At 46.5% G+C, this 25364-nt stretch overlaps 3 protein-coding genes across 5 annotated transcripts; all 3 read left to right on the top strand.

Annotated features, from left to right (window-relative positions):
* Positions 1-6013: 6013 nt before the first annotated feature.
* On the top strand, positions 6014-14400 carry tbc1d17 (TBC1 domain family, member 17). Its single transcript, XM_080522343.1, has 17 exons — positions 6014-6050; positions 6906-7001; positions 7204-7281; positions 7451-7565; positions 7671-7854; positions 8745-8856; positions 8966-9136; positions 10508-10633; positions 10759-10862; positions 10967-11061; positions 11160-11276; positions 11660-11760; positions 12379-12478; positions 12591-12688; positions 13018-13134; positions 13238-13324; positions 13476-14400. The coding sequence occupies exons 1-17, from the start codon at positions 6024-6026 to the stop codon at positions 13659-13661; spliced, it is 1914 nt and encodes a 637-aa protein (XP_080378469.1). The 5' UTR covers positions 6014-6023; the 3' UTR covers positions 13662-14400.
* A 2892-nt stretch (positions 14401-17292) lies between these two features.
* On the top strand, positions 17293-18777 carry ccndx (cyclin Dx; the record flags this gene model as incomplete). The annotated part of the gene is made up of 4 exons (XM_080523813.1): positions 17293-17505; positions 17634-17849; positions 18013-18333; positions 18631-18777. 4 exons carry the CDS (start codon positions 17293-17295, stop codon positions 18775-18777), a joined length of 897 nt encoding a protein of 298 aa, XP_080379939.1.
* Positions 18778-19324: 547 nt separating this feature from the next.
* nucb1 (nucleobindin 1) lies at positions 19325-24149 on the top strand. Of its 3 annotated transcripts, none has more exons than XM_080524578.1 (13): positions 19325-19422; positions 20009-20180; positions 20463-20570; positions 20858-20990; positions 21091-21194; positions 21332-21517; positions 21631-21721; positions 21953-22011; positions 22120-22212; positions 22572-22661; positions 22927-23100; positions 23599-23716; positions 23827-24149. In XM_080524578.1, exons 2-13 carry the CDS (start codon positions 20013-20015, stop codon positions 23922-23924), a joined length of 1422 nt encoding a protein of 473 aa, XP_080380704.1. In that variant the 5' UTR covers positions 19325-19422; positions 20009-20012; the 3' UTR covers positions 23925-24149. The 3 variants fall into 3 exon arrangements, with proteins under 3 accessions (XP_080380704.1, XP_080380705.1, XP_080380706.1); XM_080524579.1 differs by having other exon boundaries at positions 20009-20159; XM_080524580.1 differs by having other exon boundaries at positions 20009-20156.
* The last annotated feature ends 1215 nt before the right edge of the window (positions 24150-25364 follow it).

Below are 25364 nucleotides of genomic sequence, written 5' to 3' on the forward strand. Positions count from 1 at the left end.
TACACCAGCCCCCCCAGTGTTCACCTCAATATTGGAAATCCTCACGGCGAGGAGGGCGTATGGCCCGGCCCCTACGATCGTAGGTAAAGTCAGGAGGTGCGGGAGGAGGTGTGACATCGCCCATCACGTCCTCCTGCAGGGAAGGACGGGGGGCAGTGACGACCGGGGGCTCGCGAGCTGCGGGGGGTTGTCGGGGTCGGAGGGGGGAATGGCCAGGGCGCTGCAGGGGAGGTAGGACTGGAGGCCGGCCTCTGCGCGGTGGCAGGGCCAAGTCCAGGGGCAGTTCAAGGTCCAAGTGGGCCGGTTTGAGGCGATCAACGGACACACACTCAGGCCTACCCCCCATGTCAACCATGAAGTTCTTGGCTCCGGCCTCGATGACACGGAAAGGCCCGTCATAAGGAGGACGTAGTGGAGTCCTGTGGCCATCATGACGAATGAAAACGAACCTCGCCGAGTGCAGCTCCGGGGGCACCCTCGAAGTAGGGACACCATGCTGCGTAGTCGGGACCGGGACGAAGGTCCTGGCGCTGTCCAGCAGGGAGGCGCGCTGAGCGGCGGCGGACCAGGGCTCCGTTGACTTGGGAATGAAGTCACCGGGGACCCGCAGCGGCTGTCCAAACACCAGCTCAGCGGACGACGACTGGAGGTCCTCCTTAGGCGCTGTCCTGAGCCCCAGCATGACCCACGGCAGCTTGTCAAGCCAGTTGCTGTCCGTGAGGCTGGCTCGAAGGGCGGCCTTCATGGATCGATGGAAACGCTCACAGAGCCCGTTCGCCTGCGGGTGATAGGCGGTTGTGCGGTGGAGCTTGACCCCCAGATTCTCCGCCACCGCTGCCCACAGCTCTGAAGTAAACTGTGAGCCACGGTCCGAGGAGAGATCAGCAGGGGTGCCGTAGCGGGAGACCCACACCGCGATGAACGCCCGGGCCAGGTCGGGGGCTGTCGTTGAGGAGAGCGGAACTGCCTCCGGCCAGCGAGTCGTCCTGTCCACCATGGTAAAGAGATAGGTGTATCCGTGCGAGGGGGGCAGCGGCCCTACCAGGTCCACGTTTACATGATCGAACCTCCGCTCAGGCACAGAGAACTGCTCCAGGGGGGCCTTGACGTGTCGATGCACCTTGGCGCGCTGGCAGGCGATGCACGTGTCAACCCAGGCCCTCACATCCCTCTTGAGCCCATGCCAGACGAATTTCTCTGACACCAGCCGTGAGGACGGTTTCCTACCAGGGTGAGACAAGCCGTGTATCGCCTCGAAGGCGGGGCGCCTCCAGTTGGCGGGGACCACCGGTCGTGGCTGACCCATGGAGACGTCGCACAGGAGCGTGGCCCCTGCGTCACCGAAAACCACCTCTTCTAGGCGCAGTCCTGTGTCCGACAACTTGAGAGCCTGGACGGCGGGGTCGGCGGCCTGGTCTGCAGCCATGCGCGCGTAGTCCAAACCCAGTTGGACCGCACCAACCACCGCCCTGGAGAGACAATCCGCGACCTGGTTGGACTTCCCAGCAACGTGCTGGATGTCTGTGGTGAACTCGGATATGTAGGCGAGCTGGCGCTGTTGGCGGTCGGACCACGGCTCCGCCACCTTGGACATGGCGTGCGTGAGTGGCTTGTGGTCCACGTAGGCCGTAAACTCGCGGCCCTCCAGTAAAAAACGGAAGTGTCTGACAGCAAGCCACAGCCCGAGGAGCTCCCTGTCGAATGTGCTGTACCTTTGCTCTCTGGGAGACAGCTGGCGGCTGAAGAATGCAAGAGGCTGCCAGGCGTCCCCAACCCACTGTTCGTACACCGCTCCCACAGCAAAGTCAGAGGCGTCCGTGGTGAGAGCAGTGGGTGCCGAGGGCGAGGGGTGGGCCAACATGGCAGCGCGGGCCAGGGCCGCCTTGGTGTCCTGAAAGGCTTTGACACGCTCCGCCGTCCAGTCCACCGGCTGCTTCAGAGTCTTGCCCTTCTGGGCATCGTACAGAGGCCGCAGGATGTGAGCGATGTGGTGGAGGAAGCGATAGTAGAAGGTTACCATCCCGATGAACCCCTTGAGCTCGCTGATTGTGCTGGGGCGCGGGAAAGCAGCGACAGCTTCTACCTTCGAGGGGAGGGGGGTCACCCCCTCTGCGGAGACCCGGTGCCCGAGAAAGTCGATGGCGTTCCGTCCGAACTCACACTTCGCCGGATTGACAATCAGCCCATGTTGGCTGAGCCGTGTGAAAAGGGCCCGGAGGTGGGACAGGTGCTCCTCCTCCGTGGTGCTTGCGACGAGGATGTCATCCAAGTAGACGAAGAGGAATGGTAGGTCCCGGAGCACCGAGTGCATGAGGCGTTGGAAGGTCTGCGCCGCGTTCTTCAGGCCGAACGGCATCCGCAGAAACTCGAAGAGCCCAAATGGCGTGATTACGGCCGTCTTAGGGACGTCCTCGGGGTGCACCGGCACCTGATGGTACCCCCGTACCAGGTCCACTTTGGAGAAGAAGCGTTTGCCTGCCAGGTTCGCTGAAAAGTCCTGGACATGTGGGACCGGGTAGCGGTCAGGCTTGGACGCGTCGTTGAGGCGGCGGTAGTCCCCACATGGGCGCCACCCGCCGTCTGACTTAGGGACGATGTGCAGGGGAGACGCCCAGGGGCTGCTCGAGCGCCGAACGATGCCCACCTGCTCCATATGCGCAAACTCCGCCCTGGCGATGGCCAGCTTCTCCGGGTTGAGGCGCCTGGCCCTGGCGTGGAGGGGAGGCCCCTCGGTCTCGATGTGGTGCTCCACTCCGTGTTTCACCGTGGGCGCGGAGAAGGTGGGCTTGGTAAGGTCGGGGAATTCGGCGAGCAGCCGAAGGTACTGGTCACTTTCGGCGAGCGTATTGGACCACCCGCTGTAGACCGCCTCCCCCTGCGTACAGGCGAATGAAGCGAAAGTCTGTGAGTTGACCAGGCGCCTGTTCCCCACGTCCACCAACAGGTTGTGGGCGCACAGAAAATCCGCACCAAGGAGGGGAAATGTGACAGCCGCTATGACAAAATCCCACGAAAAACATTGCCCTCCGAAGCACACGTCCACCGCCCTAGTGCCGTAAGAGCAGATAGGTGTGCCGTCCGCGCCTGCCAACTGCGGACCACGCTCCTCCTTCGCCATATCCGATCTCTCTGCCGGAATGATGCTCCACTGGGCACCTGTGTCACAAAGGAAACTGCGACCAGAGGCGGTGTCTTGTATGAAGAGCAGCCTGTTGGTGACGCCAGCGCTCAGGGCCACTACTGAGCGCCGGCCCCGCCGTTTCCCGTCGGTCCGAAGGTGCAGGGTGAGCGGCACCGTTTGGCCTTGGCGCCAAAAGTGGCGTGGTAGAAACAATGGCCCGCAGCGTTACCCTGCTGGCCAGAAGGTCTGGCGTCATCCTTCGCTCTCCTGCGACGGTCGGGTGGCGGGGCGGCCGCGGGAGCGAGCAGGTCGGGGGACCGTTGAGGCATGGCCAAGACGAACCGGTCCGCCTCCCTGGCCAGGGCGCGGGGCTCCATGATGGCGGTGTTGGCCAGCGCCATCCTAACTTGAGCTGGCAATGTGCGCATGAACAGCTCTGTGAAGAGGATCATGGGGTCTTCTGTACCGAGCAGGTTTAGCATCCTCTCCATGCTCGCAGAAGGCCTCTCGTCACCCAAGTCCGACATGGCAAATAGGCGACGCACCCTCTCCGCAGTGGACAGTTCAAATGTCTCTAGAAGCAGGGCCTTGAGGCGCTCATATTTGTTCGTCGTCGGGGGAGCAGACAAAAAACCTACCACTCGAGCCGCGGTGGAGCTGCCCAACATTGCCACAGCATGGTTGTACCGGTCGTCGTCGTCATCGATGTCACTTTTATTGAAATGTGCCTCTACAATAGCAAACCATGCAGCAGGCGTTGAGTCCCAGAATTCTGGTAGCTTGAGAGTGGGAGTGTGCGCACCACGCGTTACCCTGACAGGGGATGGTGATGGCTGCCGCTGGTTTGAACGTCTTCCTCGCCCGGACATTTTGCAGGATTGTAATGTTCGTCGCTGGTTTTCGTACACAATTACGTTAACAAAAATCCACGTCGGGTCACCAGTGTAGTGCCGGAGGAAAAAGGAAAGACGTAGGCAACGTAATGATAACTGTTTAATCAAAACAACAACTTGTACTCTCAGTACAGGACCAGAAAATGGTTACCAAAACTCGTGTATCTAAACAGGAAGGTGCAACGTTAATAATCCTCCCCTCTGCCCCTAGTGCCAGAACTGGTTCCCTCCCACTACACAACCAACAGTAAGAGGAGAACATGAACCCATAATGTAGTCACTACAACAGACACATTTATGACAGGTCATCAATTCAAACAAGCTAAACTTTCTACTAGGCTATATTCTACTATAGTTGGGGGCCTTAGGGCTATATGAGGTTATGTTCGTGCAAATTTGTGCAAAAGCACCAAATTTGGCCCAGATGTAGCTCAGAGTATGCTATTGCTAATGTTCTTCCTTCTTCTGTTAATGTTACAATTGATCAGTTGAATGACGGTTCAGGTATTGCAGCAACGCTTAAAACACATAATGCTATGTATCACAAACGCTGTAGAAGCTACTGTAGTAGTTGTCGTGTCAAAAGGGCTCCAAAGTATGACGTTGGCTCCTCCTTAGTAGTGAGTCCTAAAAAGCTTCGATCATGTCAACCCAAAGCCTGTGGCATTCATTGTGTCATAGCCTATGTGAGGGGGAGGATATGGATGACCTTCACAAGGCAGTAACAGATCATGTTGATTCCAAGCATCTACCAGTGAGTGGGGGACAACCTTTGACCATCTAACTATTGCACAAATGGTTGCTCTGGTTGAGGATTCAGATCCTCCTTCACAATCTCCTATTACGGCAAATCTACAGGAACCTTATGAAAGAATGCAGGTGTTTGTGTCTGATTATGAACCCCACACAACAACATTCAAGCAACATCTCCTCAGCTATCTGCCTGAATAGAGTGAACACCAGAAGGGGAGGGAAACCTACATCGCAAACAAGGAACAAGTGGCTAAGAGGAACAATTGGCTCAGGATGAGGCAATTCTGTTGATGAGGGCCGCCTTGGTTTTACACAAGTACTGCTTACAACGAGCCCACACATTTGACGGCTCCTTCCCGTCCAACTGTCTCACAACATCTGTTGCTGAACCTGAGTGTTCAATGATATCGTCCTCCATGGACATTGACATTTGCCAATCGACCTGACCCAAAAGCCAAACAAAACAAAAAAATTGCATTATGCAAATTAGGGGTCCAGACACACCCAATCATGAATATAAGCATTCTAGTGTGTTTCTAATAGTAAAAAAACATAAAACAGACACCAGGCTTGCATTTCTAGTTCATTTGGTTCAAAAGTTATAGCCGAAACCTTTTTCAGAGGGCAGCCATATTGATTTGGTTGGCTTGGGCGCCCTGGCTAAATCATTAGACTAGAGCATACTCTGAGCTACATCTGGGCCGAATTTGGTGCTTCTGCACAAATTTGCACCAAAATATCCCTAAGGCCCCCAACTACTAGACACACCCATATTTAAGACCGCATATATGGCCACATACACATCGACACAGTTTGTCACAGCACCTTTATTGAACAAGACATCACAGATGACAGTGGGCTTATTGTATTTTGCCCTAAATTCCTGACTTGTCAATCAGTCGATTACCGCCATACCACGACCTGACCAGCAGATGGCATTATGGAGCTGCTGTATCGACTGCATCGACAGAGCGACACTTTTTCCGACACAATTTGTGTTGAATAATAATAATAATCATAACTTTTGAATGTGAATGTTATTAGTTTCATCCGACACTACCTAATAGCGAAAAAGCAATACTGTATTCTTATTGTATGCGATTAAATTGACAAAGAACTCGGCATTTGAATTTACCGCCAGTCAAAAATATAGGGACTGTTTTCACCTAAAAAGGGGCGGGGGCGTGACGCAAGGGCCGGATATGTCGGAAGTCTGACGGAATATTGTTTTGGAAACAGTGGCGACTGAAGGAAGAATGGATGCGAAAGCTGAGAGTATTAAGGTAAGATCGATGTATTTATTGAAATGAATCAGAATGATGAGCCCGTCTGTGAGTATAAGACACTTTGATTGTGTCACATTTGTTGCAGGTAGCCCGTGTCACCTTCAAAGTAGTTTGGTTTTGTGTGTGGAGACTGACGCTAACAACTGGGTCGTATTTGCTTATCTGGAGCTAGCCGTAGCTTTGGCGAGTTTAAATGTATTTGGCCGTGACTAACTGTATGTAGCTAATGTCTAGTACAAACTAACTACATTTTTGCACTGATTTCTTAGCTAAATAGCTCCTGAGACAACTCGTTGGTCCTGCAGAGTAATTAAGGGTTATGTTAGCGAGATGACTGAGAATCCACTGCTTGTGTGTGTATAATAGGTGTCAAGCGTAGCGACACCGTAATCATGTATTACCACGATCATACAGTAGGTGTTCTATCTGTTACCTATACTACCAGGCGTACTGTTTTTCCAAAAACGTAGTCTAATGTAATGCCATTTTATCACTGTATACATGTAGACACGACAGGTCAACGTTGACAGGGGGAATCACAGCCGGTGGCACATGTAGTAGATTGTGAGTCGGGAGTGTAGGCGAGAGTGAGTCATATTCATGTGACCCTACTATCATCAGATAGGATTGTCAACCTTGCTTCACCCCATTCACACACTTAGTATTCATTTCACCTAAGGCTTATTAGGTTGGTCATGTAGCTACACTAGGAACAGGAACATGCACCCCACCCGTACAGTAAACGTTGTGTCCCCTTTGTTGGCTGTTGGTGTGTTTGTATGAATGTCTGTTGTCTCTGCGTTGTGTTTAAAACAAAATATCTCAAAGTGTGTTTTGTGTTTTTCATCACAGCTGGTGTTTGAGAAGGAGGGGGTTTACCTCCACACCAATGCCAAGAGGAGCAACCAGGACACCACTATCCCTGGGTTTATCAGGATTGTAGAACGGGTAAGAGGAAGCTGTATTTATGCAGATCAGGACACTAAGTTCTCATGTGTTGTGCTAAGGCCTCTGAGATCAGTCCTGTACACGATGTTGTTGGTCTTCAGCAGTTTTCAGCACTTGTATGACCTCAAACTTCCCCTGTTGTTCTGTCATGCCATTCTAAGCTTGATTAGAGAGAGATGAGAGATGGTTTTCTATTTCTCAGGGAGGAGAGCCAGCTTTAGAGTGGAGCCCATTAGAAGATGAGGGTCGAACGGCTCCTTCTGTATTCTACACTAAAAAGGTAAGAGCTGTTTTTGTAACTACATAATTTATCTGTAAAGTGCTTCTCATGCAATTCACATCAAGGTTTAATACACCACTCACTGTCTGTAGCAACACTATAATATGTATTATTTTATTATTATTATTATTATTATTATTATTATTCACGCATCTTTCTTTCCTGTTAGGATGGAGAAGGAGGGGAAGAGGATACAAACTTTGACCCAGGTTATGAGCCAGACTGGGCCGTAATCAGCACAGTAAAGAGAGATATAGAGCTTCCCCCAGTGAAACAGGAGACAGGTAATGCCCGTCTGTGTAAGCGGTTCTAGTTCTATTCTATGTATGCGTGTGTTTGATAAAGAGATTGCTGTTCAACTTGTCTTTCCTGTCTTTTCCTCTCTTCAGGTCAGTGGTCGTTCTCTCTGCCCCTCTCAGAGCTGTACTCTCTGAAGAGGGCTCGTTTCTCCCTTGGGCGTAACTTCCTGGTCTTGACCAGCAGAGGGGGCCACCCCTTACCTGCTCTGCACTTCCACAGGGGCGGTACTAGGGAGCTGCTGAGGGCCCTACAGCGTTACATCATCCTGGCCCCGTGAGTAGCGACAACAACAACTCCACAATCAGCTGACCCACCCCTGCATTTCTTTTTCTTTGAGGGTACATTCGCACCTGTCATTTGGTCCCACTCAGACTGTTCCGATTCAGAATATGTTATAATGTTGCACTTGGACCTGGTTCAATTTGTGTTCACACTGCAATCTTGACAGAGCAAACTATATTTAGGTCTGCTCTGGTTGTGAATACACTGTCAACACCACGCGCTTGCTAACTGTTTTGTGAAAAGTTTTGGTTTACAAAAGTTTTGTTTGCCCGTCATACATCCATCTCTTCTCTGGTTCATATACAGTGTTCGATATGAATAACATATTCAGTTTGAGCAAGCTTAAAGACTACGCCTAGAGAATACCTCTCCCTTTCCCATTTTTTTGGCATAGGCTTGTCCACATGCTGCATTATTTCACAACAAGTGGTCACGGCCATAAATGTAATAATGAAGCCAAAGCACATGAAAACACCCTCTGCAGCCGAGTTTAGATAGCACAAGACTTTTGCGACAAATGGAAATGCAGATTACTTTAATAGAATTTTTAAATTATCAAATTATTCCATCATAGAAGCTGTGGTGGACCACAAGCTCCAGTTTTGAGACGTAAATGTGACGGTGCAGGGTAATTGAGCAACTGAGTTCTGGGCCGAGACCACCTTCTCTAGGTGGACTCGGTCCGGTTGATTTGTTCCGGAGCAGAGTGCGATTGCTGTGTCACATATGCCAAAACGAACCGAATTAGGGGGGGAACGCTCCCTGATTCGGACAAACGAGCCAGGTGTGAATGCACCCTTTTTCTCTGATAGTCTGTGTTTTGTCCTTTACTGTCTGCCTCACATCCTCTGAATATCTGTATGTTTCCCCCTGGTTTTCAGGTCCCCAGTAGACGGGCGGCTCTTCCTAGCTTATCCTCATGACTCTGGTGCCCTCTCTCAGTCCTTTGATGAGTTGCAGATGTTTGATGATGGAAGTTCGGACCTTGTCTCTGTAAGATTTTTTTGCATCTGTGAGAAATCTGATCTTTTCATTTCTTTATTTTTAATCATGGGGGTATGTTTGTGTGAGTAAGTAAACATATGCATTTCTCTGCTTGTAGAGATTCATCCAGGACCCCTATGCAACCACCTTTGGGGGGTTCTCCAAGGTCACCAACTTCTTTCGGGGGGCCCTACGACCACCAGAGTCCACCCTCCATCCACGTGCTCCTCAAGACCCCCATAGACCCCCCTCTGCTGACGAAGAGCCCGGCTTTGAGCTTATCACCTGTGTAAGAGTGGGGAGGAGGTGTGGGGGAAGGGGGGTGCAGGATACGGGGTGGGTGCAGTAGACAGAGAATAGGACCTGACTTAATACTTATAGCATACAGATGTATCACGCAGGGTTTCCGTTAGAAAAAATTGGCGCCGGTCAACGTGTCCGGGAAGATTTCAATTTACCGGACAAACGGGAGATATTCCGGTCATCATATTAAAATATAATATAGCTGTTTGTCGCGGTGATTACTGTTTTGTAGCCTAGCCTATATATGCCGTTTAATGTCTATTTCTCATCCGATACGATTAGATGCGAGCTATATAATAAATATAATAATAGGCTTTCATGATTCGCATGCGCGCTATGTCATGTCCAGCGCTGAACGCGCGCCACACTGGGAACTGAACAGACTGCATCGATCAATGAACGGACTCCACATTACGTTAACTGAAGTCTGTTAAATTGTTTGGGATTAATGTGAGTTTTCTATTTTCTCTTTCCAGTTTTACCCTTTTTTATCAATAAAACAACGTCATTTCTATAACCAGGTCTCGCTGGTTGGGAAGGCATTTAGTTTAACTGCCTGTCAAATCATACTTAATCGGACTCGGGAGTATGACAATGAGGAGAACATAACTGTTTATTGAGAAACAATTGATAGGCAGGCTGGGATACGTATATAAAGAAATACCACAATGTCTAGATTTATAACATTTTATTGAAAAGTGCAACATTCTCATATTCGTTGCTCCTCTCGTGAATCCGTTATTCCTCCCCGATTTTTTGCACGGTGAGCAGAACATTTTTCCTTCCCCATCTAAACGCAGCCAGGGGACATTTTCTTTCCATTTAACTCGGAACCCTCGAGACTTTTTGGCCACTAGTAGTGTGGTACTTATAAAGTGTATCTTGTAAGTTAGAGAGAACAACAAGACACAACATTGTAACATACTGTGTGTTGTCTCACTACACCACACTAACACACTGATGCGATTCGCTTTCTGTATCCGTCGTGTCCCAACGGAGTTGCCGTAGGTCGCGTCCAGCAACCAGAAATAAAAAGTCGTGTCCGTGTCTGTCAAGTACATTACAAACATAGCCTATATATTCGTATTTTTTAATATAGAAGGAATCAGAATGTGACAATTAAACTATAGCGAATTGTATTCAAATTGTGCTTAGAGGGAATTATTTTCACCGGACATTATGACCGAAGAGGTTTAAATATGTCGGACTTCAACACATTTTACCGGACAAAGACCGGTAATTACCGGTTAACGGAAACCCTGGTATCACGTACAGATGGTTAGGATGGATAGGATTCAAACAGATGTAAATTTAGACATGGAAATGAAAGAGTGTGCTTTCCCCTCTGTGTCACCAGGGGGCAGAGCTTGGCCCCAGACCAGAGGTAATCAGGGGACCGCCTCTTGACAATTGGGAAGAGTTCATGGACACAGAGGGCCGTGTAAAGGATCCGCAGAGAGTCAAAGAACTGGTCTTCAGAGGGGTAAGACCATTTCTAAATATCAGTCCTCTCATGCAAGGAATGTCTGATGCCATATTTCTAACAGATGTGTTTATGCTGTCCATATCATACCAGCCAAACCATCTCTCCTTTCATCTTTCTCATAGGGAATCACTCAATCCTTGAGGAAGGAGGTGTGGAAGTTTCTGCTAGGGTTTTATCCCTGGAACAGTACTTTCAAAGAGAGAGAGGACATTTTGAGGATGAAAACGTTAGTGTCTATCACTTTATCTGTTTAGGGCTACCTTTATCTCAGAGGATTTGGACTGGTGTCAAAATGACGTGTACTCAACCTCTGTGTTTCTCCCGCTTCAGTGACGAGTATTTCAGAATGAAGGTTCAGTGGAAGTCAGTCAGTGAAGAGCAGGAGATGAGGAACTCCCTCCTCAGAGGATACCGTAGCCTGATAGGTCGGTCCTGTTGTCTGTTAAACATCTTTGTACACCCCATTGGTTGCTGCTTCTTGGATGATTCGATACATTTGTGTCTCTTTGGTTTGATTGGACAGAGAGGGACGTGAGTAGGACGGACAGACACAACGCCTTTTTCTCTGGCAATGACAACCCCGGACTGACTCTTCTCAATGATGTGCTGATGACCTACTGCATGTTCAACTTTGACCTGGGTACGTCTCGTCTCGAGGTCCACACTTTGATTTGTCCACCACTGGACACGATGTGTTTTAATGGTTACTTCAAATGGTTTTTATTACAGCGTGAGAACATTTCATATTGATTCTGTCAAGGAATGTTGATTTTGGATGACTGCACTGACTGCACGTCAGTTCTGCACTATGAAATCTCATAATATGAAAACACTTTTTCAAAAGCGTTTTGGTAATTTGCACGACTTGCCGAAATGCAGAGAATTGCTGAAATTCCCACCAATGTCACATTCATTGAAGTATGAGAAAGATGTAGATTGATGTAGTCAATGAATTCTGCACTTTGATAGTGGATCTCTCTTTCTCCCCCTTTGTCCGTCTCCTCCTCCCTTCTCTCTCCCTAGGCTACGTCCAGGGGATGAGTGACCTCCTGGCCCCTCTGCTGTTCATCACCCAGAACGAGGTGGAGTCCTTCTGGTGTCTGACAGGCTTCATGGAGTTGGTGGTGAGCACCTCACATCCTCATGGCCAGACATGTCCTCATTAGTTTAGGTTTTTTTCCTCAACAGTTGTTTCTAAACTGTTATATATTTTAAAAAGATATATATATATTATTGTTTATTTGGCAGGGACAGTGTACATCAAAGAATGCACCAGAATTAGCCAAGAAGGCTAGTTTTCATCCGTAGTCCCTGAACATCAGTAAAATAAACAGCAGTACCTATACTGTTACATATACCAATGCTATTTTGTTGTATTATTTATTATACTGTTATATTCAAAGGCATCATATGCTGGATTGCTCCCTCTTTTCACTTCAATGGGAATTGCGATGACAATTCAGTATAGTGTCTCCTCCACTCTCCCCCCCCCACTTGCTCAATGCAAAGTACTTCAACAATGAATATGTCCATAATGTTCACGTTTTTATCCAGCAAATGTCTTAGTTACATGACATTGAAACTAGCAATGGACCGGTGTGGTTTAAATGCAGTTGTTATTTAGTTTGGAAATGTTCGCAGAAACACGGAACACGGTTTTATTATCCTGTTATATTTAGCAGTATAGTGCTGTGCGTAGGACAAGGTCTGACAATCTTTTGTTATCTCTTTGCCTTGTTCAGCACCAGAATTTCGAGGAGTCTCAGGAGGCCATGAAGCAGCAGCTCATTCAGCTCAGTCTCCTCATGAAGGCTCTGGACCCAGAGCTTTGTGACTACCTAGGTTAGCAAAGATGGCTTCTCTCACTCGCTCACTTCCTCATTCGCTCATCAAGTAGTACTATTGTTTTGTTTTGTTTTGTTTATTATGCAGCATTTCTCTCTCTCTCATTCAGACTCTCAGGACAGTGGGTCTCTGTGCTTCTGTTTCCGTTGGTTACTGATCTGGTTTAAGAGGGAGTTCTCCTTTGAGGATATCCTGTCCCTCTGGGAGGTGAGAGCAACACACATTTAGCACTTGTTGTAAACTCTAACATACATTTACAACACCCATACCGTTACTCAAATGTGTAAGTAAATATACAGTGTATATGTTACGGTACATGTGGGAATACGGTACATGTGGGAAAATTAGGGTTAGGTGCTAGGGTGACTTGGTACATGCTGGCATGTCGAACCCTAATTCTAACCCTAACCCTAATCCTAACCTTAACCCTAGCACCCTAGCACCTAACCCTAACCCTAGTTTTCCCACATGTACCGTATTCCCACATGTACCGTAACATATACAATACATATTCATCTTCTAACCCCCTTTCCTAGGTTCTATGGACCCAATTGCCATGTGCAAACTTCCACCTGCTGATGGCCTGTTCCATTCTGGAAGCACAAAGGGGGGAGCTCATTGGTTCAAACCACGACTTCAATACTATTTTGAAGGTGTGTTTGATGGGTATTTGAAGTTTTTTTTTTTTTCTGAGTGATGTCATTTGTGTGTTCGTGTGTATACAGTATAAAGGACTATAAACATTTATATCTGCAGCACATCAATGAACTGACGATGAAGCTGGATCTGCAGACCGTGCTGCGTGGATCAGAGGCCATCTACCTACAACTGGCCCACTGCAAGGTGGGAACTGGGAAATTGATATGTTTAAGTATTATTGTCTAAGTAATTTATTTAAACACAAAACATCTTTTCTTGCGCTTAATATCCTCACTTTTGCGTCCTTTTTCCTTTTGCACTCATCCTCTCTTACTCTCATCCCGCTCTCTCTCAGGAGCTGCCAGTGAAAGTCCAGGAGGTTCTGGGTCTGTATGTTCCCTCCAGTTCTGATGAGGAGAGCCCAGACTCAGAGGCAAACGAAACGCAGCAACTTCTTAGCCAGTCACAGGCAACTGCTGCTGCTCCCAGCCAATCGAGTAATGGAGGAGCCACTGCACGCCCGGCCCCTAGCTACCCTTAACTCTGAATGACTAGACAACTGACGTGCTGCTGAACTGAATGGACTGACGTGTGAGGCGGTCATATAGGAAGATATACATTGGATAATATAATGGAAGATGTGTTGCAAATTAAGGAGAATTATACAGGTGACTATACTGTACTCTAGGGAAAAGAGAATTGCAGACTGTTATTCCCACTTATGACATACAGGGGGCGTTGGTGAGTGAGAGATGAGAGGTTGTTTTAATGTGTTTTCATCCCCCAAGATATTAAAACGCTATATATGCTGTGCTTTGTCTTCATATTACAGCCTATATGTTTTATTTTACATTGAGCTTTTGTATAAGTTGTTTTGATTTGTCTTTTTCTCTATCCTACATTGTGTGTAATGCTGTTGCTTTTACATGTGTCCCCAGATTGTTTTATCCCTACGTTTCTTTTTCTGACTGTTTCTCCCGTGGATTTGCTGTTTTTCTGTGTTATAAACAACATAAGTTATTCTCAGTTGTACCCCAGCTGTTATATCTCTCCATCTCCTTACCATATTGGTGTTCCCTTGCCACTCTTACTTTCTAAGGGATTAAAATGAAGGAAAAACCCACTGACAGCCCGTTGTTAGTACTGTATAATGCCATTCCAGCCCTATGCAGATTTTGCATGCCTTATAGAGTGTAGTACTATGCAGTATTGTTTTAGGTTTTTAACTACCTGTATTATGTCATAACAATATTTTCCATTGACCTCATATGGCTTAATCGTGTACCAAATAAAGAGTATCAAAACTGTTTCTGTTTCTGTTTATATGGACTTTTATTCATATGTTGTTTGTCACAGGTTATTGCCAGACATCTGTGTGCGCTGCCTTGCCTATTATATTTTTTTTGTGCTGCCTTGCCTATTCAGGCAAGCCTGTCCATCCCACCACTCTCATGAATCTTAATGTGTGAGTCACCCACGTCTGAAGCGTCTATGAAGTAATAATAAGATATTGTAGGAAGACTAATCAATGAAATAATGCCACCACAATAGTAAAAGCAATTACCTAAACCTTTTTGCATTAGTGTGTAACCTGAATACAATTTGGAAGTAAATCTCTGCTTGTGCACAGTTAGATACTGTTAGTTATTGTTGCAGCCCACAGTAGAGTATTAGCAAAAGTAGAAAACAAGAGTAATCCCAAAACAGTATGGGACAGCACTATAGCTCTTGCAGGCTTAGTCTGTGCCCAGTGTGGTTAGGGTTAGGGTTTATTTATTTTATAGTTTTATGCAGCATGTTAACAGAGTGAGCTGCTTAAACTCTCCTCCCCCCTCCCCCTCTCGGTCAGCAGGTGTCTGTGTGAGGTGAAAAGCTGTGGAAAATGGGAGCTGTGTTCTCCACTGTCCCGGGAAATGGGGTGGAAAATGAGGGGCGGGCAACCACACACCCCTCTCAAGACCGATTGGATTGTTCTTTCGGCTGTCCGTCTCCCTCTCTCCCTCCCTCTTCTGCTCTCACTGTGTTAGTTTGAATACAGCTGCAATGTATGAATTTAGTAGGGCACTTAAACAGGCCGACAGTCTGTCAGTCTGTTTCTCTTCCCCACGCCCCTCTCTCCCCGGACCTGACCTGACCTCCCAGAACCAAACTCACTCAGTCTTTCATTCAAACTCAGTCAGTGCAGCTCAATTCACTGTTTATGGTTGATGGCTCTCTCAACAGCTTTAATCCCCATTTCTTCTCTCTAATTCTACAATGGTCCCAGTGTTTTGTGGTGATAATCCCTCTTGCTATGATTGTGTTGCTTTTAGAAGAGCTATTATCAGCACTATTAGAAACCTCAAAGGACTTAATTTCTGGGATTTTTAAAATCCCCACTGAGTCTGTAGTCTCACTTCTGGAAAATGCTTGAGGTTTGCCAGCAGATTTGAACCCATGTTGAGTACACACAATCAAACAGGTGAGCAAGGTTTGGATCTGTAATTCAAGTGGTTCTACAGTGAATACAGACTTCTAGGCCACAAGAAAAATCTGTCCACTTTGCTAAAACTATTAAAATGGCTCAGTAATAATGCTGTAAAGATTTAAACAGATTTTAAATAATCCCCTTTGAGAGACCTAATCTAATGTAACATCAGGTTGGTGACATAGAGTATTCAATTGGAGTAAAGCTACAATATGAAATTGTATCAATAAATCCTTCATCTTGAACTATTAACAAAGTCTAAAGGAAACCCAAGCTCCCATCAAAGCCCTTGATGTGTGATTAGCCACCTGTAATGGCTGTGGCAAATACAATCTGAGTTCTCCACTGTGAAGTGTGACCCCATTGTGACCGTCAGGGGAGTCCCCAAGGAGAAGTGTGTGAGAGTGTTTCAGCCCATTGAATGTGAAATGTGTGTGTGTTTGTTTGTGTGTGTGTGTGTGTGTGTGTGTGTGTGTGTATGAGAGAGAGAGAGAGAGAGAGAGAGAGAGAGAGAGAGAGAGAGAGAGAGAGAGAGAGAGAGAGAGAGAGGACACAGGAGAAGGCAGAAGGCCAGGGGCTGGTGTCTGACACTGATTTGTAAAGGGAGACAATACGGCTCATTGACCTGCCTGGCTTCACTGTCTGTTGCACATACCTCGCCCTGCCATCCCCAGTGGATTCACTGCTCTTTAAACACGAGGAGCAGATTGCCACAGGCAAGGGAGGGGTAAGGAGAGGGAGGGTAATGGGGGGAGTAGGGTGACAGGACAGGTTGCTTTGACAATGAGATTCCTCTGAGAATGAGGCACGAGAGAGCTCTATACCAAAAGAGAAGATGTAACACATATACGCATGCACAGAGGCAGTTTGAGAAATAAATGGAATTGAATATATTTGGAAAATATGATAAATGTGTAAAGGGTTAAGTAGAGCTTAAATCAAGAAATTAAGCTGTGAATTCATTGGAGAAGCATAATGTTGTATTTTTTCTGTAAACAATTTGAAGAAAATATGTTGTATTTTTTCTGTAAACAGAAAATATATTTTAGATTTTCTTCCATCATACTTTTCTTCCTGCACTTAAAGTGTCAACAAACAACCCCCTTTTGTTTTCCATTCCCATTGTCAGAGTTTGGAGATGACCTTTTTTTCTCCTCTCTTCTCTCTCCCCTTCTCTTGTTCACTGTCGAAGACAAGCTGTTGCCCTGTCCCTGCGGGCAACTCCCTCTCTTGTGTGCACCCTCCCTTTCCTCCCCATCCTCTCTCTCCTTCTCTTTTTCTCCCTCTCTCCACCTGTTGATGCCATTGTTGCACAGACAGCATTGTTGTTATTATTTTATGTCACCACCCCTCTTTCTACCCTCTTTCTCTTTCTGTCCCTCATCACCACACCCTCTCTGACACTCTCTCTCTCCGATGGGTATAAAACATTGGAGAGGAGAGGTGGAGGGTTAGATTCAGAGGAACACCACAGAGGGATTCACTGAAAGGAGTTTCAAGGTTAGAAGAGGACATTCAGCATAGAATTCAAGAAGATAAAGTTGGAATAGCTGCAGTTCCACCATAGCCACTACGTCCAATATTCTGTCTTTTCTGAAGCTGACCAAAGCTTCATTGACTGTTCTCTCTCTCTCTCTCTCTCTCTCTCTCTCTGGACTGAGAGGAGTGTGAAGCCACCCAGGTAGTTGTGTCAGTGAGCTGAGTGATGTCTATGTCTCTGTGGTGTGAAGAGGAGGGCCGGGGCCAAGGTAGGGGCTCAGCTCAGCTCCGGGCCCCATGGGACCCCAGCGTTTCTGGGCAACGTGTGATCCAGAGGCTGCTGCAGGTGGAGGAGAGGTACCAGCCCTCCGCCCTCTACATCGCCCTCATCCAGAGAGAACCAGAGCGCAGAGAGGAACTCACCAAATGGGCCTTGGAGGTACAGTACAAACTCTCTGTCCATTTCTCTATTTCTCTCTTCATTTTCTCTGTTCATTTCTGGATTGTTCAGGTATTCTGTGATAGGTCACTGAGCTGTGAGGCTAATTTGTTCTATCTCTCTGATAGGTGTGCGGTGAGTGTGGTTGTGATGAGATGGTGTTTCCCCTGTCTGTCTCTCTGTTGGACCGGTTCCTGTCTGCCACTCTGTCTTCACCTGGCTCCCCCTACTGCCTGGTTGCAGCCTGCATCCTCATTGCCTCCAAACTGAGCGAGAGTGAGATTGTCACTGCTGACACCCTCTGTGCTGCAGCTGAGTACAGCTTCATGCCCTCTAACCTACGGGTGAGTGACTGTGCTTATATGGATTAGTGACACAGGATGTGTTATGATTTGATATAACACTAGAGAAGGCTGCTGGAAGAAGAACCACACATGTTTGATACTATTCCTTATTCCATTCCATGCATAGTACAGTATATTGATATGATTTCCCTGCCCACATTAGGAGATGGAACGTGTTGTCCTTGGGACTCTTCGATGGGACACTGCAGCAGTTACCCCTCAGGATTTCTTCCCACATTTCCTTCCTCGTTTGGGAAAGAGGAAGGATGGAGAGATGGACACAGAAGAGTTTATCTCCACACTGCGCCGGCATAGCGATACCCTGGTTGCTATGTGTGTCTGTGACTCCCGTTTCCTTGGAGCTCCTCCATCCCTTGTTGCTGCCGCAGCTCTGAACTCTGCCCTCCGGGGTTTGGGCAACAAGGGTCTGGGTCAGCTGGGTCACATGAGTGCCACACTAGCAGAACTCTGTCACACTGACTTGGTGAGTGCCCAAAACCCTAAAGCCTGTCCTCCGATTGCTACCTCCACTAGCCTATGCTCTGAACCTATTAAACTGTCCACGTGTCTTTCAAATAACTTGAGGGCACAGGAGCTCTAATTCTTTTTCAAAGTAGAAGTTTAATGAAAGACAGAGTAATAGGTTGAAATTGGTTATATTTTGAGAAGGGGAGATAGATTGTTGCTCAATAGCCACAGAGCAAAAGGTGTTCAAGTGATATATTGGTTGTGTTATGGTTCCTGGAAATGTGTTAACCCTCAAATCTGTCTTTCCTCCCAGGCTGTATTACAATGCTACAGCGAGCTGATAGAAGGTGCTCTTAAAGAACGACTAAGACGTGGACAAGACAGCCCCATGGAGAAATATGGAGAGATGGAAGATGAGAGAGCAGGCACTCCCACTGATATGAGAGAGATTGATTTTTAAACACTGAATTGAGTGTAGCATTCAAAGTGCGAATCAAAATCAAGTTAATCAGTGAAACTGATATAAATTCATTATGACCTCATGTTCTACATTCTTTTTAATGATATTTACCATTGTTAATTTAATTGTTCTTTATTTATTCATTGACATCATTGTGAGACTGTGTTGCTGGTGCCATATTTATTATCTATGTCATTACTGTGAATTGTCATTTTATTGTTGACATAATGTCCTTAATCTATTATTTATTAATCTATTTATTATGTCTAATTGCATAATGTTAATTTATTTAAATCCTCCATTGTTTGTTTTTTTATGTTATGTGCCATGATATTTGATGAAAAATATACAAATCTATTTTTAGATAAATTAAAGACATACTACACGTGCGTGTTGGAGTTGGCTATTCATTTCCACTAGGCAAATCATTTCAGATTTGTTTAGGCAAATATCTTATCTTTGGATAAGGAAAGAGGAAGAACAGAAAGGAAAGATCCATGTCTAAAGTATTCGAACAAGTCCCATAGTCGCTTTCCTTTGACGTCATATTCCTACAATGCAAACGAGCGTTTTTATTTTTTTGGGTAAAAGGAAAGTAGTGGCTACAGCGGACAGGAATACATTTGTATTGATCAACGAGTAAGGGTAAGCAAGAATATGTTATGCTATATCTATTATGATATGATGGTAAATGTGGACTATGGGGGATAGTGATAGCTAGTGTAGCTCGTGACCGATCCTCTCCACCTTCGCCAAATAGAATTAGACAGCCAGGGTCGACAGACAACGCTGCTACTGTACATTATGCTGTTGACCAGCTTTGGAGGAGAAACTGACTTTTTTAAACACACGAATTCGGAATTTGTATTTATACCCGCTCAGATATTGAAACTGTCGAGGCGCGTTGCCATTTAGAAATGCTGCTTCATGAACATGACTTTGTTGAGCTCGCGACGTTTCTCATCATTGAACGTCCTAAATGGCCCTAGCATACGACCACCATGGATAGCTAGCTAGCATGACACTGGCTGCTAGTTCTCTATCGAAGCTTCTGAAGTCTGCTCAACAGAGTGCCCGATGATACGGCTGACTAGTGAAACATTATTACTATGGTGTTTAGTGGCATATTTGGTTACGGTTATACCCTCCACTGCAACTAAATGACAGGTCATACCTGATAATAATAGACAGATCAGAATTCATGCATAGGCCTATTATTATTCTGTTGAAGGAGGATGAACTTGAAGCCTCGCCTGTTGCTGCTCCTGCTCCTGTCCGTCTCTCTGGAGGTGTGGTCGGTGCCGATTGACCGCCATGCAGCCCCCCAGGGAGCCCCCCAGGGAGCCCGGCCCGCGCAGGAGGACAAACCGGAGGATAGCGTGGTAGTGTTCCATAATGACACAGCTCAGTACCTTGCATTTCACCTCTTTCTTTGTGTGTGTGTGTGTGTGTGTGTGTGTGTGTGTGTGTGTGTGTGTGTACACCACCTGTGTACCACCTGTGTCAGGCAGGATCAGATTGTCAATGTTGTCCTATTGTGTCTGTAAGCATGGGGTCATGCTCAAATAAGATGCCTGGGATTTTCTCCCTGATGGTAATCCCTCCTCTGTCATCCTGTGTGTGTGTGTGTGTGTGTGTGTGTGTGTGTGTGTGTTTGACCTGTGTTTTTATGTCTGACATTGTAGGACACAGGCCTGTACTATGACAGGTACCTAAGGGAGGTGATTGAGGTGCTGGAGACCGACCCACACTTCAGAGAGAAACTCCAGACAGCCAATACAGAAGACATCAAGGTGAGTCTCTCTCCTTTCTCAGCATCTCATCCTCCCTTCTCACCTAATCTCTTGAATTTAGTATTTTCTTCCCTGGATTATTTTTCTTATAGTATCTCACATCGTAATTAGATGAGCATTGCTAATAGTGATTGATCATTATTAAGTACACTCTCACCTCTTTGCACGGACTCTCTCTCTCTCTCTCTCTCTCTCTCTCTCTCTCTCTCTCTCTCTCTCTCTCTCTCTCTCTCTCTCTCTCTCTCTTTCTGTCTTTCTGTTTGTCTGTCCATCTTCACCTCCTCCAGAATGGGCGTCTCAGTAAGGAGCTGGACCTGGTGGGTCACCATGTCAGAACTCGCCTGGATGAACTGAAGAGGCAGGAGGTGTCTCGTCTTAGGATGCTGCTGAAGGCCAAACTGGATAGCACCAACACACAGAGTGAGTGAGTGAGTGAGTGAGTGAGTGAGTGAGTGAGTGCATGTGCGCGTGTGCGTGTGTCGGCATAATGATTACTACAATTCCTGTGTCTATTCCCCAGGTTTGCAGATGGACCATGTCTCTCTGTTGAAGCAATTTGAACACCTGGATCCACACAATCAAAACACCTTCGAGGCCAAAGACCTTGAGCTGCTCATCTCAACGGTAATGCATTGAACAAAGGCAAAACAACACTTAAGACCTATCCACCCCAATATCTATCTATCTATCTAAAGCACAGGCTCTTATCACGTCATAGATGTTTCCGTTCCACTCATCACTCTCCCCTGTGTCCCTACTAGGCTACTAAGGACCTGGAGAACTACGATGCAGAGAGACACGAGGAGTTCAAACGCTATGAGATGCTCAAGGAGCATGAGAGACGGGAGTACCTGAAGGGACTGGACCAGGAGAAGAGGGAGAAGGAGGAGAAGAGGATGGAGGACTTGAAGGAGAAACATCGCCAGCACCCAAAAGTCAATGCTCCAGTAAGAGAGGGAAAGGGAGGGAGTCACAGAGTATTCTCCCATCCATGTCAGTAGCTTCAGAGACCAGCAGAATTCATTCTTTTTTCTCTGTCTCTCTTCTCTCTCTTCCTTAGGGCAGTGTAGCTCAGCTCCGCGAGGTGTGGGAGGAGACAGATGGACTGGACCCACAGGAATTCAATCCAAAGACCTTCTTTAAACTTCATGGTCAGTTAGGCCCAGCCTCATTCCTCAGTACGACTCTGTGGAGTACTCTTCTACTGTAGAACCATAGCTTGGTTTTGCCTTTGCCTCAGTCAGTGATGGCAGAGACTTAAATAATGCTACAAACACTGCTTACGTGACCTCACTTGCTCACTTAATGTTTTTTTTGTTCAGTTAAGGATAAAAAAAAAAAATATATATATATATATAATTATATAATTGTCTTCTTTGCAGATACAAATGGAGATAGTGTTCTAGATGAGCAGGAACTAGAGGCCCTCTTCACCAAAGAGGTACAGTAGTGAACCTTCTCAACTCTCTAATATCGACCTCTTCTCAGTAGCTGCAGTGTTATATGCAGTGTTCAGTAACAGCCAACTCCCCTGTCTCTCTCTCCTTAGCTGGAGAAGGTCTACGACCCAAAGAATGAGGAGGATGATATGACGGAGATGGAGGAAGAGAGGCTGAGAATGAGAGAGCATGTCATGAAGACTGTCAGTATTAGGCCCTCTTTAGTCTTTGTTTCACCTGATTCCCCTTGATGCTGTCTGTGTCTGTCTGTCTGTCTGTCTGTTCACTTCTCACCCTTTCACCTGATTCCCCTTGATGCTGTCTGTTTCTGTCTGTCTGTCTGTCTGTTCACTTCTCACCCTTTCAGTATGTCTGTTTCTGTTTCTGTCTGTCTGTCTGTCTGTTCACTTCTCACCCTTTTCACCTGATTCCCCTTGATGCTGTCTGTTTCTGTCTGTCTGTCTGTCTGTTCACTTCTCACCCTTTCAGTATCCTTGTCTTTCTGCTATCACTCCTTCTCAACAATTACTGTCTAATTCATCTTTTGCCTTTTTTAATGCAGGTGGACATCAATCAAGATCGACTTGTTAGCCTGGAAGAGTTTCTCAAATCAACAGAGAAGAAAGAGTTCAACAATGCTAAAGAATGGGAGGTAAGGAAAGGAAAGAAACATAGGTTGATTACTAGAGCCTGGCAGATGTATCGGAGCACCGATATAATTGGCCTTTTACAGAAATGTCTGTTTCGGGACATAAAAAATAATAATAATTAAATCGGCATCAGTATTAGACTCAAAAAATCCAGTAACGGTCGGGCTCTAGTGATTACAGACGTGTGTATGTTCAAGGACGAAGGGTGTGTATATGTGAGTGTGTGTTCCATAGCATCCACACTTACAGTCCACACTCACTTTCCAGACTTTGGATGACACCAAGCCAGTGTACACAGAGGCGGAGCTCCAGGGGTTTGAGATGGAGCTGCTGAAGAAGGAGGAGGAGCTGGGCCGGAGGGCGGAGTCTCTGCGCCAGGAGCAGGAACTGCTAAAGGAGAGGGGCAAAGCTCTAGAGGCACAGAGGAGAGAGTACCAACAGGTAGAAAACCCTTGACATCTCATATGAGCATGACCCCACTGTATTAGTAAAGCCGCCATACCATCAATCCAAGCCATTTGCCCCAGTGTATACTGCCCAACAGGGGAGCATTTTGGGCCGGCTTTGGCTCAGAAGGTAGAGCCGGTGTCTAATGATCGCAAGGTCGGCGGTTCGATCCCCGTCTAGCCATGTGTTGAGGTGTCCTTGGGCATGACACCAAACCCCAAATTGCTCCCAATGAGCGGGCCGGCGCCTTCCATGGTAGCTTGCCGCCATTGGTGTGTGAATGTGTGTGTGAATGGGTGAAAGAGAGGCCATTATAAAGCGCTTTGAAATAAGGCACTATATACATGTAAGTGCAGGCCCGATTCACATCGAAGGACTGGCTCATCGTAATGCATGGAACGAAATTATGAATTTGCATACACTCATAATCCTATAGATTGTGTCCATTATTGTGTACATATAATAATAGACGTCTTTGACGTCTTCTTCCAGGCAGTATTAGAGATGTCTCAAAGACAGGAGAAGAAGGCGGTAGAGGAGGTGGCGCCCCCTACAGGTCCTAACGGAGAGCTGCAGTTCCACCAAGAGATGCAGAAACTGGAAGATCAAGGTGAACGAGACGAGAGCAGATTGAAAGGAAAGGGGATGGAGTGAATCAGGGACATTTTTTTTATTTATTCTCTGGTCTGTTAGTAATGGAATGGTCTCCCTCTCATTCAGGTGCCAAAGCTCCGGTTGAACATGACGTTGAAGCCCAGAATAACCTGCCTGCTGAACCACCACAGAACCTGCCAATACAACCTAATACACAACTTTGATAGCCTTATACTGTATACACATGCACACACACACACACACACACACACACACACACACACCAACTGACTGACACATATGTCCAGATGGGTTATACAGATGACATACAAACGCACAAGTCAATTTGGCACATCCTGTCCTAGCAACATCCCAGTGATAATCTCTGTGGTCTACATTTCACGTTAATAAAGAACTCAACTCACTGGAACTATTCTGGTTGATTTGAAATGCCCTGTCAAGCATGAGAAATTATTTGTATGTCATATCTGTATTCTCTGTGTGCCTTTCTCTAAATGTCAAATTTCTGAGTGGTAACATCTGATGTCTGAATAAGAGGATTTTTTTCTTTCTTTTTTTACCTACTTTATTTATTCAGGGACATCTTACTGAGATCTGAGTCTCTTTTACAGAAAAGCAGAGGGGGGGGGGGGGGGGGGAATGCACAAAAAAAAGACTTAACTTTTTAAAGTAATGTGGATAACAGACAAAATCAATAGATGGAAATCACGCAAAAAGGTCCCGCTAAAACAGTTGTAATTTAAACATGTTGTCCATCTGCCCTCACTTAGATTTCCATTTACAGTGCATGCTTTTTCATACTGTGGTATCTGTTACTTTTATTCTCCTCACTATAACTATTCTATGACCATTTTTACGGCCTGTGATGTGGCTCCTGGAGTGATATATGGTGGTCCTTGTCCTTTGGAATTGGTCCCCTGGCACACACCACATTCCTACCCTGCATTCCACTCACCCCCTGACCCCTTGTGACCCCACTGCCCCTCCTCTCCTGGTGGCAATGCAGCTGCCACCTTTCAATCATCTGTTTCAATCACTGAAACTGTGTGTGTACTAGGGGCTGGGGAACACATTCACTGCCCCAACTGGAGGCTTCGGATCAGATCAACTCACACAGTCTAGTGATGTCCTAATGTCTCTTCACACTACCCTTCACAGTCTCCCTGTTCCGACCTTAATCCAACATGCAAAAGCAGTAAATCAGGAAGGAAGGGGTGGGATTGTGAATTCATGGTCTCTGTTATTCAGTTATTCAGATTAAAATAAGGAATTCAAGTTCCACTTATTTTCACAGACTGTTTAAACATAGTTATGGGATATACTGATAGTTATACCTATACATGACACATTTCAGCACCCCATCACCATGGACAGTGGCTTTAGGACTGTTGTGGCCTGTTTCTATGTACACAACCATCAAATTAGGGTGAAAATCATGCATGCTGAAAATCCAATGATCTTCTGCGTGGTGTTATTCAAATATCATTGTGTCAATCTCTGCAAAGACACTTAGCTATAGCATGCAGTGCATTGTGCTTGCACACAGTCACAGAGAGAGGAACAGTATAACAGATTTGAACTTTATTTCCTGAAAATGCTTGACTTTTTTCATCATAAGAATCAGATCGAACCTAAACCATTGT

Source organism: Nansenia antarctica, assembly GCF_963989245.1.
Source record: "Nansenia antarctica genome assembly, chromosome: 2".
NCBI lineage: Eukaryota > Metazoa > Chordata > Actinopteri > Argentiniformes > Microstomatidae > Nansenia > Nansenia antarctica.

Bases quoted from the DNA above. Each gene is read 5' to 3' on its own strand.
- nucb1 (XM_080524578.1), top strand. From the start codon at position 20,013: ATGAACTTGAAGCCTCGCCTGTTGCTGCTCCTGCTCCTGTCCGTCTCT. The intron at 20,991-21,090 runs GTGAGTGAGTGA...TCTATTCCCCAG, and splicing joins GGATAGCACCAACACACAGA to GTTTGCAGATGGACCATGTC. The intron at 22,012-22,119 runs GTACAGTAGTGA...CTCTCTCCTTAG, and splicing joins AGGCCCTCTTCACCAAAGAG to CTGGAGAAGGTCTACGACCC.
- tbc1d17 (XM_080522343.1), top strand. From the start codon at position 6,024: ATGGATGCGAAAGCTGAGAGTATTAAG. The intron at 7,855-8,744 runs GTGAGTAGCGAC...CCTGGTTTTCAG, and splicing joins CGTTACATCATCCTGGCCCC to GTCCCCAGTAGACGGGCGGC. The intron at 13,325-13,475 runs GTGGGAACTGGG...GCTCTCTCTCAG, and splicing joins TACAACTGGCCCACTGCAAG to GAGCTGCCAGTGAAAGTCCA.